Below are 14,068 nucleotides of genomic sequence, written 5' to 3' on the forward strand. Positions count from 1 at the left end.
TGTAAGTGATGAGAGCATACAGGCTATTTTGAATTCTAAATGAAATACCTGATCTATATTGCACATTCTGCAAGTACTGCTGTTATTGTTGTGTGGCAAATAAGCCATGGCAAGAGCAGTGGGGTCTCATTTCCCCAATCAGAACCTGACTCTCAGTATTTTGTCAACATTTAAATCTATAATCTAAATCTATAAATGGTCATCAACATTTAAATCTATAATCTATAAATCTACTTTCTCCGAAAGTACATGTCATGCTAAATGTTTGCCTATACCTAGTAAACTGTTCAATAAAGCTCAGTTCCTACATGCATTGTAAACACTGAGTAGCTGGAGGTAGGAGCTGAGACACAAGATCAAGCAAAACCTAAGCTGAAGAGGTTGGGGATGACAGGTAACAACAATCCCCTTGTGTGAAGTCTACAGAGAGGGGGAGATTTTTAAGACACTGTTCCACAATTTTTGTTTCCTTTTCTCCTACGAGGCATCAACAAATATAAACCAAGAAATCTTGTTTTTTCCCAAATAGTCATCTGAGGATATTGCTATTTTCAGCTATAGACATGTCTATAGTATGTGCTACTCAAAGTGTGGTTGTGGGCTGGTTATTCATATACCATACACTGTTGCCAGTGGTGACGAAGTAGAAATTAAGGATTTCAAGATACGTAAGGCAATTTGACAGTGCCATGACATCCAGGCACACAATAATGGCTTAGAATTTATATGTCTTTTAAAAAATTACTTCATTTTTCTACTTTTTTTTTTTTTAATGTATCTTACCAAAGTGTTACTTGCAATGGAGGTAGGGGGTATGTCCATCACCCAGACCATCTAGAAGCAGCATCATCTCCTGCACACACAGCTACCAGGCACAGGGGATTAACATGTGCACTGAAGCAGCAGGCACATTAACATTCAGCTAATCTCTTGAATGGATTAGCCATGGGGCCTTTTCCTTCACTAACTTTTTTTAAAGCCTGCAATAAAGGAAGTAGAAAGGACATGGTCCCTGGCATTCCGTGGCTCAAACCCTGATTCTAGTCCTCGGCATATATGTCCTTCAACAAACTACTTTTACTTTCTCCAAATCTTACCTCAAATGTAAAATGGAAATAGCAGTAATACATATTACAGAGAAGCCATGAGGTTCATATGAAGAGGCATAGAAAGTGCCTCGTGTAGCACCCGGTCCTCCTCCCCTTTCTAAGGCTTGATCACTGCCTTTTTGGAAAGTGGACCAAATTTAGAATATATGCAGATTCTCCAAAAGATTTAAACAACAAAGAGCAGCTATCCCACTGAATGCACCTACATGATGATACAACCTACATGATGATACAAACCAGTATTACTTCAATTAAAAAAAAAAAGACAACTAGACTCTTAGGCCAGAGAAGGGTAAAAGGCATTAACATATGAAGAACATGCCCACTAGAAGGGCATTTGATGTTGGTCAATAATAAAAGATTAGACAGTGGTCACAGGAGGAATTTGGTGGGACCTGCCTTAAAAGAAGGGTCCTCTCTGCTAACAGACTGGGTATTTCATCACATTAGCAAGGCTGCTCACCCTGAGGGTATCTGCATTGGACTTTTTGTCCTGATGACTTTAAACATTATTATGTAACAAATTCCCTTTTTGTTCTCTCGCAACCTTTTTATTACCATTTGAGCCCTTATAAATCTGTTTTCTGAGAATTTGTTGGTTGAATCAATTCTTATCTTTATGTCAATTATATTTTTGGTTGTGAAACACTAAATGGACAGACTATATGAATTGGTTAATGTGAGACAACTCTTCTTATGGTTCAATGACAAAAACCAAGCACTAAATCAACCAGGTCAAGAGTCACACCCACATGGTAAACCTATCAATGTCACATCAACCTGTGGGGTCTCTCAGAAGGCAGTACTTTTGGGGTTGCCTAAAAATACCTCTCTGTCCTTCTGCAGGCTTCTTCAATAGCCCATTTCATTATGTTACCTATGCAGAGGCTGCTTCTTTCAATGGGACAAAATAAAAACCCGATTTAAAATATTATATTTCTCCGACGCTGGGGAACAACCCCATACAGAATAACATAAGATCCTGTTTCTTTTCTCATCATTTCAGGGGTCTCAATTTCTCCACATGTTGATGTAGCCCATCATCTACTCCAAAAGTCTTAAACTCTAAAGTTGCTTATTACATTTCTAGAGGACCAAAAAGCCCAAACTTCAAATACTGTCCAAATGTCAGAGAGACACACCCCTGTAATTCAACCTTAAGTATTATTGGCAAACTACACAACTAATTCACAAAGCATTTTTTGTGACATGTTAAATGTGCTTTAAAACCTTTTAGAAATAACACTGAATGATACGATTGTTTAAGCACAGCCACCTACTCTTCATCTCACCCACACATTTTGGTGTCAAATAGTCCAACTTGCTAACAACAGTAAGCTTTTGTGAGACACCTCATGCAAGCAGTAACAACAAAGGGCCCTGTCCTGCTCCTCAGCTGCACCCTTTGGTGGTGTGAAGCCCAGAGTCCACTTGCAACCAGAGATATTTTCTGAGTGGTCACTTAAACATATAAAAGTCTTTAAATAAAGGAAGGGAGGAGAGAAGGACATGGAAAGGGAGCGTGTGTGTGTGTGTGTGTGTGTGTGTGTGTGAGAGAGAGAGAGAGAGAGAGAGAGGAGAGGATGAGAGGGGAAGGCTTGTGGAGGGGAAAAAGATCAATGTTGTTTGATGAGCTCAAGACTATAATCAATGCTGTACTAAACCCCAGATCAAATGAACACAACATAGATACATGAAAGTAATGCTTTTATTTGCTTGACTTGTCAATACTTACATAACAGAAATGGACACATCCCCAATTTCCTCTAAAAGTAAACATGAGAAAGAACATCCCAGAAGATTGCTCTCTTTTTTTCTTTCTTGAGTTGTTTTTATTGTGATGGTTACAGCCAGTTTGTTGGACCACTAGGAGTTGCTGCCTTCTATCGAAGGCCAGGGGCTGTCTTGGAGGGGATGGCTCCTGGGATATCCAGCAGACTCTTCACATACATTTTGTAATCCACAAATGATTCCTTGGGTGGTGAATGTGGTGAGCACAAGAATGTGCATTTTATAAAACTAGCAAATTTCCTGACATCTAAAAGGTGTCAGGTAAAAACAGACCTATAAAATATTGACACAATGCTTCAAAGAGGAAACATCATTTGAAAACCAGTAAGAAATTCTAAATAGGTTGCCATGCTTTTCTTCAATAACGTAGGAAATCTACTGAATTTGGCTCAAGAAAGCAATGCATAGATTCTCTATGTCTGTCCTCCATGACCCTTTAAAGGGAGATTTTTTTTTTTTTTTTTTTATGATCCCATAGCATCAAAAAAGGCCAAGATTGGTTGGTAGGAAGAATCAATTTAGCAGCATCCAAATCTTTTTTCAGACCCATGTCATAGCCTCTTTTTCTCACAGTCAAAGATTACAGTTAGTCTCTCATTTCACGCTGGAGTTGAACAGTATGAATCAAGAAAAAAAGATCTGTGCTCTATCTACCCTGGCAGATCACAAATCTGTTTTGGAGGAGATTGTTACCAACATATATAACTCAACACTTTTTAAAGATGGCCCAGTGAACTAAAAAATGTCAAAAAGGTTAAATGTTTTCAATTTCAACATCCAAAAAAAAATGTAAACATCAAACCTAATTTTTAATCCTTATATATATCTATAAAAGTCTTATCAAAACTTTAAAATAAAAATCTTAGAATGTTTCTCTTCATTATAGTTACAAAAGAGCTGGTTGGTCATTATTAAAAATAAAGTCACCAATATTGTTAGACCTGAAAAGTAGGGCGATGGTCCCTTGGCTCATTTCTAAGGTCTCTTCTACCTGAGTACTGGGAAACACTAGGGCTGGAATTCTAGTCCCAGTGCTGCCTCTAAATAGTGTATTGTCTTGGACAAGTTATTTACCTCCCTCATCCTTAATTTCTCCATCATTAGCATTTTCCAAACACAAGTTCCAAAAAATATTAATCTCCTAACAAAAGGATTCTGTGATCAAATTAAGTTGAAAACTGCTGCACACATCTTCTCCCCTTTAGGAGATCCAGAATGTGCATTCATATTAGTAAGGGCTCTGAGAAGTCCTGTAGTTTACTTGTTTGGCTGTGTATCAATCTTAGTTGATTGACTTCAGAATCCTGTTACATAGGATGTAATTAGCACCCTATGGACTTGACTTTGGAGAACACTTGTCCAGATCATTCTCAGGTCTCTCCTAGCACACTGATAACATATTGAAAGCACAATGCAGAGTCTCTTGACACAGGTTCTCGGGATTAGGAGTATTTAGTACCCTTGTATTGCTAAAGTGAATGCTGAATTCACACTAACTGGCTCCTTAAAGACCAATATAATTCCCTTGTTCCTAATGAAAGTCTTCGTTCAAGGAAAGTGGTCCTGAGTCTCACAGCATCTGGTAGCCACGTACAGTATAGTAAATAACAGAACTGGTCAAGAATAAGTTATCAATATAGCTTAGTTTTCCATTCTAATGTGACTTGATATTTCTCCACAGCAAAGGTTTTACCACTGTTCCCTAAAATAGTTCTGTTCGACTTTCAGTGGGCCCCTGCCCTTTCATTCCTTGTCCAGAATGAAGTCAATGCTCAAGCAGACTGTCAGCATTCTGCAGGCTGAAGAGCTGCTCTTCTAAGAAGATACCCCCAGGGCCGTACTGTTCTTCATGCTGACTTACTTCTTCAGGTGACAAGTGGCTTCCTCCAAGAACAAAATCTGCAAACCTAATAAGGTTTTTTGTTTTAAATAAAGTTAATGTTATCACAGAAAGGTTTATTTGGAAGATAACATGTTCCCTTGCTCCTTATTCTCTTTAATTAAATTTGACTTTGTATCAATAAGAGGCTGGCATTGGTGCTAAAAACACGGGTGGCTTATGTGATCCTTTAAGAGACATTCAAGGAGAAGTTAGAAAGGCAGGCAGACACAAGGCATGAGTATTGCCAAACATCATACCCACCTGTTTTCTAACCCCTTGTTTTCTCTTGTTCATATTCGCCTAGATTTATTATTTATTCATTCTTTCAGTATGTGTAGGGTAAATGTATGTCAGGCTTTTTGGCCCTCCCGCTATTAGGATTAATGATGATCCCTGTGGTCCTGAATGCATGCCTGATGGCGGACACCTGGAGTGGGGTGTGGGGATACGTAGGTGGGTACACCTGGGCTGAGAGACGAGGCTCATCAGGGTGGTGTCACAGGGATGCCAGAGGGAGCAGAATAAGGAGAAAAAGTGAGAGAGCGGAATGGAACCAGCAGAAGAGAGAGAACAAGACCATGAAAGAACGCTGGAGAGTCCAGGAAGAGTGAAGATTGGCCGGGGGCTGGGAGGCCTGCCACCCTACAGGCCCCCGGCCTGCTGTGTACCTGGTAAAATCCCAATAAAAGCCTGAAAAAGCCACCGAGGACTCCAGGACTCTCCTTTACCTGCACAGGATCACAGAGATCCTGAATTGTGCCCTTCCCACCACTACAGTATGTCAGTGCTTTCTGCCTTTGATCTTTAATTTGAGGGCATTGTTATGATAAGGCTAAGAAGCAGGGAAAGCAAAAAGGGAAAAGATACTGAGATGGAGATGTCTTTCTTGGTGAAATTTAAAAATTATTTTCCACACTGTAAGTGAGGTGAAAAGCAGATGACACTTTACATTCCACTTTCCTCCATCATAACGGCCTTCCCTATAAAACACATCAGCTTAGTATTGAGTCTGACATTAGCGGTTCCATAGTACAAGTCTGAGCAAGAAATAAAAAGACCTGTGACAGGTTCCACACTGCCTGTCACCCATGGAAGCAGTCTGTGGCATGGAAGTCCCTAGACCGAAGTATCACACTATTTTCACACTGATTCTAACCCAGGTTGTGATCCAAGCAGCCAAGCAGGACTTACTTTTTAGGGGCCTGGAGTCTGGAGACAGCCAGCCAGGACTGGAAGTCAGGCCTCTGGCAGGCGCGGCGCAGCTCCTCCAGGGCGCTGGTGGTTTCCGCGTCAGCCTGTTCCCTGTACTCATCTTCAGTGAGGTACTTAACCACCAGCTTTTCTGACGTGAACCATTTCTTCATTTTCCTAAAACATATGACATTTGGTTGCTAACTACATTTCTTAGACAGTAACAGTAATAAGGTCGTTTCGACCATGCCTATTGTACGGTAAATGGAATTCATCAGACTTTTTACTCCACTAGCCTCTGTAGGCGTGCCTGATGGTGGACACCTGGAGTATGGTGTGGGCATGCATAAGTGGGCACACCTGAGCTAGAGGCTGGGGCTAGAAGGGCGGCGTCACTCAGACAGAGGATGATTACAGAGAGGGTTAGCTGTGTGACTATAGAGCCGAGCCCAGAGAAAGCATGTAGAGATTCATGGGGGGCTGCCTGCCTGCCTCCCAGAGCCCACTGCCTGGCCCGTGCCTGCCTCCCTGTCTGGTGTGCCTGGATCCCTGAGAGAGCATTAAACCCTGAAAAATCCACCAAGGGCTTCTTATCCATCTGCTTCTTATCCATAGTGAATCTGTCCTGTGCTTGCTGGCACTAGACCTAGGTGTTTTTTATTATTGTGATTTGGAATATAGAACATACATTCTGGGTTTAATAGTATATCTTCCTCTTCCTAGGTGAACTTAAGTCATGTCCTCAGATATCTAAGGACCAATTTTTGATAAGAGATGCTAATTGTTATTTTCTTCCTTCGTGATTTCTAATCACACAACCAGACAATTAAAAGCCTGGTGTCTTCATGCTCAGCCTACTGATTTTCTTGGGCACTAATAGAAACAAGCCTCTGAAATGTCCTTTTATGGAAACACAGTAAAATCACTTGCCACTTACTTTCTAGACAGAAAAGCAGTATTTGTGGGATACCGTCTCCACCTAGTGGTGGTGATGTTGACTAAATACTAGAAAGGGATATATAAGGAAAGTGTATGTACAGTAATTTATAATAATTCCTCCTTTGCTACATGCCAAGGGACTCATGATTGGAATTTTTTCCCAATCAGAAAAGTCTTAAAGGGAAGAATCTCATAAAAGTGATAATGATGATAAAGTTTTAAAAAAAGGCTATGCCTACTGATAAATTGAAAAAAATGTTTCTAGGTGTTTTACATATAATTTAACCAGAGATTTCCAAATGAACAATCACAAGAATTACCAGAGGTTTTTTTAAAATATCTCCTTTCTTGAATTTGGGACCTGAAAAATCTTTTATCGTCTAAAGATTGTTTGGAGGCTAATGAGCTAGATTAGGGAATCACTGACAATATTTCCTTCTCCTTTTCTGAATTCCTAGCTTGGTGTCCCTGGGATTTGGAAAAGCCCTGGTCTAGCCCTGGCCTTGAGCTTTACCCACTATGTGAACTGGCTATCTCCTTAATAGTTCTGAGCCTCACTTTGCTTACATGGAAAAAAATGAAAGCAATAACCACAACCAGGTTCAATGAGATATTTTACATACAGTGAGTAGCCTACAGTAAGAATTCATAACGACAATCAAAAGGGTAGCTACTCTATCTTATTAAAATGTATTCAAGTAGATCTTTGCAAACTAGAAAATAATATACAAATCAAGGTACTACTTCTCTGCTTTATCATATAACCTTTAAGTTTCTGTTTTATCCCCTATTTATTCACAGAATTATTCACTAGCAAAAACTGAGGAAATATTACATTTTAATTATATTTGTTATCAACAGCATACACAGTGTGGGTTCCTATGAGTTGGCCCTAGCTGGTCACTCATGGGCAACTTTGCTATCTACAAATCACAGGAGAGAATTTGCTATCTACAAATCACAGGAGAGAATTTTTTGACTGCCATCTAAAAATCACAGGAGAGAATTCTTTGACTACCTACAGAGTATAGCCTGTATCATGAGGCAGGTAGAGGTTACTTCAACTTTCTATACTTTCAAAAGGTTTAAGTTTTAAAACCTAAGAGAAAAGAAAGTCCTTAATAAGAATAACACCTTTCCATCATTAATGATTGATTTTCTGTTCCTCTCACCTCATACACACAATAAATACCTAATGGAAGGAAGTGCAGACAAAACTAGAAATTCTAGGCAATCTGGGCCCAAGTTAATTTGTTACTGATTTCAGTGAATTCTAGAAAAGCTGTAATTACCTGGTAATTGCAAGGCACCTCTGAAAGACTGCTGAAGACTAGTCATGGAGATGGGATCAAATGCTTAAGTTCTCTACCCTCCTCCCCTCACTGAAGGTAATCTCCAGATGAAATATAGTTAATTATGAGATTAAATATGACATATCCAAAACTTTCCCCAAACAATAAATAAAACTAGAGTTCAAAAAGTCAAATTTACAAGGAAAGAAAATATACACACCAACTCATATAGCTGAATACCGTCCATGGGTAGTGCAGCATCCTGGATGACAGCATGAGAACAATAGCTATATACGCAAACTGGGGCGCCGTGACACCAGAATAGACCAGAAGCAGGGACAGGAGCCGCAGAGTCCATGTCAGACGGTTTATGTCCCTCTTGTCAATAAGTGGCCCGTGTTTGTAACAAACAGCAAAGCTGAGAAATCCAATTATCAAGACATAGGCTGTAAGAGCAAAAGAATGTAAAGTTTACATTTTTTTTTTTTTTTCAGATTTACATTATCTGAACTTGCAAAAGTTATGTGGAAAACCTGGCAGAGCTTTGACTTAAGAACTGAGAATAGAGCAGAAAACCCTCATTTTCATTTTCTTTTTCCAATGAAGGCTGAGGAATGATAAGACTAGTTCATTTTTTCCACATGAGAGTCCAGATTGACTTTTGTAATATTTACGAATGTACAATAATTAATTACTATGATATATAAGTCTATGTGCTTTCTAGTCCCATTCCTACCTAGACAAACATTATCATGGTTGTTTTGGTCAAATCTAAGCCTCAGCATCTCTTGCAATCAGCTCAAACCCTATTTTTAATTTTTACTTTCTGATCACCAAAGGAAAATGTAATTTTACAGAGGGACCAGGCTGTGGCCTTCCTAATGCAGCACTCGGATTCAGCAGCACTAGTGGAGGGAGGATAAGATTCCCTCAAATGCAGGGCAAGATGCCACACGTCCCATGTGGGAGCCAGTGCACAGTGCACACCACCTCTTCTTAAGCCACCAAAAGTGATTCCTTTGTATCTCAGAGCTGATGTACAGTTTACAGAAAATATAGGGGAGAAAGGCACAAGCTAAGCTATACCACAAAGGAGTAATCAGAGAAAACCATAAAGAGGGATGTTGTTTAGGACAATTAGCTTGAACCCTGCAGGGCAGCACCATGATGGAAAAAAAAAAAAAAAAGGAGTGTTATGGATTAAAAGAGACTTAAAGGACATAAGAGATGCAAAATGTGTTCTGGACTATATCCTTGCTTATACAAATCAACCACCGAAGACATCTAGGAAATTTGAACTTGGCCTGGGTAATAGATGTTTTTATGTAATTATTAACTTTATTTTAATAGTTATTTAACCAAAGAGGTCTTGTTTTATTTTTTAATGCTCAGTGACATATTTAGGTGCATATGCCATGAACATCTATAATTTATTTTAAAAGTACTTTAGAATAAAAAGAAAAATGATCAGAAAATGAAATCTTCAAGTAAAAAAAACTTTTCTGGGTGAGTGGACAAATGTGAGAAATTTGATGCTAGTTTGGGGAAAATCTATTCTTCTAGTCGCCATTATTTTCCAATTAAAATAACTTTTTAAGGAACTCTCCTATATTGCTGGTGGGAGTGCAAACTGGTCCAACCACTATGGAAAGCTGTATGCAAGTTCCTCAGTCTACTAAAAATGGATCTTCCATATGACCCAGCAATTCCACTCCTAGGGATCTATCCAAAAGACACAAAAACAATGATTCAAAAGAATACCTGGATCCCTATGTTTACTGCAGCACTATTTATAATAGGTAAAACCTGGAAACAACCCAAATGCCCAAAAATAGATGACTGGATCAAGAAGATGTGGTGGGTGGCGCAGCGGTTGAGCACTGGGTTGTGAAGCTGCCCGCAGCCTCTGCAGTGCCTGTTCGATCCCCGACAACTGGGTGAGGGTCCCACATGGCGCGCAGACCTCTCCTGCCGCCCGCTGCTCCCCTCAGCAGTGTACTTCGGTCTTTCTGCCTGCTCAGCTCTCCCCTCTGGCTCTGGTGAATTCTCTCACCCTCCCGCGCTTCTGACTGTACCCAGTGCTTGTATAAATAAATAAATAAATCTTTTAAAAAAGAAAAGATGTGGTTACATGTACACAATGGAATACTATTCAGCAACCGAAAAGATAAACTAATGCCATTTACAGCAACATGGATGGAGCTAGAAGGAATTATGCTCAGTGAAATAAGTCAGAAGGAAAAAGAAAAATATCAGATGGTTTCACTTAAAGGAAGAATATAGAGGAACCAAATAAGACATCAGGGGACAAAAAGAATAACAGTACAAAACACAACAAAGCAAAAACATACAATTATAAATCAGAGATATACTGCAGGGGAGGAGGCAGGAGAGGGATCAGAGGGAAGAGCACAGGACACTGTGGTGAGGGTGCACGGGTGAACTAAAGGCAATTCTATGAGGGCTACACCTGAGGGGTGGGGTGGAGGAGCAAACATTGTTTAAAAATGAACAATGATGTAAAATATACATTAATAAAAATTAAATTAAAAATAAAATAAATAACTTTTTAAAAGTTGTTTTGCATGAAACAAGGAGAATGAATGGATTCTTAATAGCCTCTCTGTTTCTGAAAAATCAAGTCTCACTAGTCATTTATATTTAGCATTTCTCACCTTACATACTGACTATCCTAAGCAAAAAAAGTCACATTTTAGAGAAACTTTTTCATTACAAGTTATATGTAGTTAGAGCTTAACCACAATTCAAAAGTATATTCAGTCAAAAGGAATACATACTTTCTGTTCTTTTGATCTTTAGTATAGACAACTAAGAAAAATGTCACAGGGAAGTAGGCTAAAATGAGATCCAAAGAACTAAAATATTATTTTTAACAACATTTCTCCTTAACTCAAAATGAAAAGTCAGATGTTATAGAGAAATGGATGTCAAAAGAAAGCCTCCAGGTATACTTCAGCTTTACCAATAACAGCATTTTTTTTTAAATTTACCTACCTAATATATATATTCTGTTTTCATACGACAGCCATTTCTGATCTTCCATCAACTGGTATATAACATAAACTGAAGCAAACCAACAACCAACCATTAGCGCCCAAAAGGTGCTATACTGTGTGTGGAAGAAAATAAATGACACATTTTTTGGTTCATTCACTCTCATAAAAAAATAGAAATAAACAAATAAACCCTCCGAGTTAGAAATTACTACATCCAACTGTACTGAAGCCAACGGAAGATTCTCCAGTGTTTCCTTAAAAGTCAAGGGACCAACAGGTGGGACTTGCTGGAATGCTGACTCTCAAGCCTCGCTGCAGACTCCTGAATCACATTCTGCATTTCAACAGGATCCCCTGGTGATTTGCATGTATAGTGAAGTTGGAGGAGCACTGTTCTAAAGAATAAATTTATCTCAAAATAAATACTGGTGTTGCCAGCTTTAACCAGAGTAACTGCAACATTATCACCGACAATAATTATTCTCAATTAAGTACAAAGCATTCTTTTATTGAAGGTGTTTCAGAGAACTAACAATAATGGAGAAATGCCTTATTGTAGCAACGCTGTTATCCAAGGCCCGATGGTTCAGCATCACGAGTCCTCAGTTTTGCCATAAAAGACACTCAGCATATAACTAGCCCTAGTCACTCCTAAGAAAAACTAAAAGGGTCAAAAAAATTATCACTGTAACCTAATACTTAAGCCTCCATATACTAACAAACAAAAATGGAACTCTAGAAAAGGATACATTTAAAGTCAGTTTATACAATCTTGAAATATAGTTGGAATCTGCTATCATCAATATGAATTAATTTTGATGCATTTTTCATGTCTACAAGATCACAGTTTACATGTTTCCATGCATTTATACATAGCATGCTTACCTTAGGAATGTGCCTTTTTAACAGCAGCAGGACAAAGACGAATATCATTAGAATACCTAGCACAGTCCCAGCAGAGTAATAAAAAATAGGGCTTCTGTCAAGGCAAGCAGATAAAAGTCATTTAAATGCCAAGTTGCACTTTCTGTGTTAAAAACATGTTTAACTTAATGACAGTAGTCATAAAGAATATTAAGAAGAGAAAACTCAGAAGGGAGCTTTGATTACATCATATACTCCAAAAAAATGGAATCTGTACTTGAAATTTATGGTATATGGCTTGCCACTAACTCAGAATATGTGAGTTATCTTGTATGTTTAGAATTTGGTTCAACAATACTTATGGGCACCTATCATGTAGCAGGCACTTGTCTGAGACCTTCACATGCTTTCAAAACTACCCTGGGAAACAGCTATTCACATCTAGGGAAGGAGACTAAGGCATAAAGAATGTGAAGACCGGGCCTCCCTGGTGGTGCAGGCGGTCAAGCGCCACACTGTGAAGCTGTCCTCAGCTCTGCAGTGTGGGCTCAATCCCGGCCAGTCAGCCGGTGAGAATCCCACAAGGCGAAGAAGACCTCTCTCGTCTCGCTCGCTGCTCCCCTCAGCAGTGTATTTTGTCAGTCTGCCTGTTCTGTTCCCCGCGCTGTCTCTGGTGAATCCTCTCACTCTCCCGTGAATCTGGCCTGTACCCCGGTTCTTGTATAAAAATAAATAAATCTATTAAAAAAAAGAATGTGAAGATCTTCCTGAGTCAGTGTCGGGCTAAAATGAAGGATTCAGGCTGTACATACAGCCCAGTTGCTCTGAGACTGTGTTTACTCTTCCAGCTTTGGAAGAAACACTAGATTTTTAAAGACCATTAATAGCATTAAACATGATTGATTACATGACTAGGAAAAGCTCTAAAATGAACAATATGAAGAACAGCAAGCCAAGAAATAAAATTATATTGGAAAGAGAGTCCTTCTTCATAAGAAACAAAATATTAGGATAACATGCTTATCCAAAAGTCAGCTATTTGTTAAATTCAACTTTCTTTCTTTTTTTTTTTTTTTTAAGAGGCATGCATTATTTATTTATTTAATTTATTTATTTGTTTGTTTGTTTATACATGCACTGGGTACAGTCAGAAGCTCGGGAGGGTGAGAGAATTCACCAGAGCAGAGTGGGGAGCAGAGCAGGCAGAAGGACCGAAGTACACTGCTGAGGGGAGCAGCGGGCGGCAGGAGAGGTCTGCGCGCCATGTGGGACCCTCCTCTGGTGGCCGGGGAGCAGCCGGGGAACGAACCGGCGCTGCAGAGGCCGCGGGCAGCTTCGCAACCCAGCGCTCAACCGCTGCGCCACCGGGGAGGCCCTAAATTCAACTTTCTGTATTAGAACCACAAATAGAAGGCAGCTTGAATGTAATAGAGAGAGCAAGGCAGTTAGCACCAGTAACCCTGAGTATAAATCTCAACCCTGGCAAGAACTGGTCATTTGATGATGGATGTTGAGCTTTAATCCATAAAGTAAGAAAAATAATACAGAGCTCATATGGCTGTTAAGAGGATCAAACATAAAGGTAATGTATATTAATACATAATATAAAATAACGGATGAGAGCACTCTCTAACATACACACCAAGCTAGACAAAGAACTGTTAGTGGTTTTAAAGGCCTTTCCAGCACAATCTTCAGACCTATTGTTTGCAAAACCTAAAACAAGAACTACAAAGTATTGTAGAAGTATTGAGTATAGGGTCAGAAAAATCCTCTACACTTCTTTATTCAGAGGGTTCACAAAGTGGCCTCCCTGGTGGCACGAGGGGTTAAGCACTGCACTATGAAGCAATCTGCAGCCTCTGCAGCAAAAGTTTGATCCCCGGCCGGCCAGGGAGAAACCACATGGTGCAGCAGACCTCTCCTGCCTCACCCGCTGCTCCCCTCAGCAGTGTGTTTCAGTCAGTCTGCCTGTTCTGTTCC

At 39.5% G+C, this 14,068-nt stretch overlaps 1 protein-coding gene across 3 annotated transcripts in view; it reads right to left on the bottom strand.

Moving 5' to 3' along the window:
* The window catches only part of NEMP2 (nuclear envelope integral membrane protein 2), a 37,777-nt gene that overhangs the window by 10,752 nt on the left and 12,957 nt on the right, over positions 1 to 14,068 (bottom strand). For 2 of the 3 annotated variants that reach the window (XM_037523717.2, XM_037523719.2), the window contains exons 5-9: positions 12,107 to 12,200; positions 11,220 to 11,334; positions 8,425 to 8,650; positions 5,974 to 6,150; positions 720 to 4,807 (exon numbers count right to left, since the gene is read on the bottom strand). In XM_037523717.2, the coding sequence (XP_037379614.1) occupies positions 4,666 to 4,807; positions 5,974 to 6,150; positions 8,425 to 8,650; positions 11,220 to 11,334; positions 12,107 to 12,200 (754 nt within the window). In that variant the 3' untranslated portion in view covers positions 720 to 4,665. Of the gene's footprint in view, positions 1 to 719; positions 4,808 to 5,973; positions 6,151 to 8,424; positions 8,651 to 11,219; positions 11,335 to 12,106; positions 12,201 to 14,068 lie in introns of those variants that run through there. The other variant, XM_054699940.1, reaches the window with a different exon arrangement.

Source organism: Talpa occidentalis, unplaced genomic scaffold (genome assembly GCF_014898055.3).
Source record: "Talpa occidentalis isolate TD23 unplaced genomic scaffold, MPIMG_talOcc4v2.1 talOcc4.3, whole genome shotgun sequence".
NCBI lineage: Eukaryota > Metazoa > Chordata > Mammalia > Eulipotyphla > Talpidae > Talpa > Talpa occidentalis.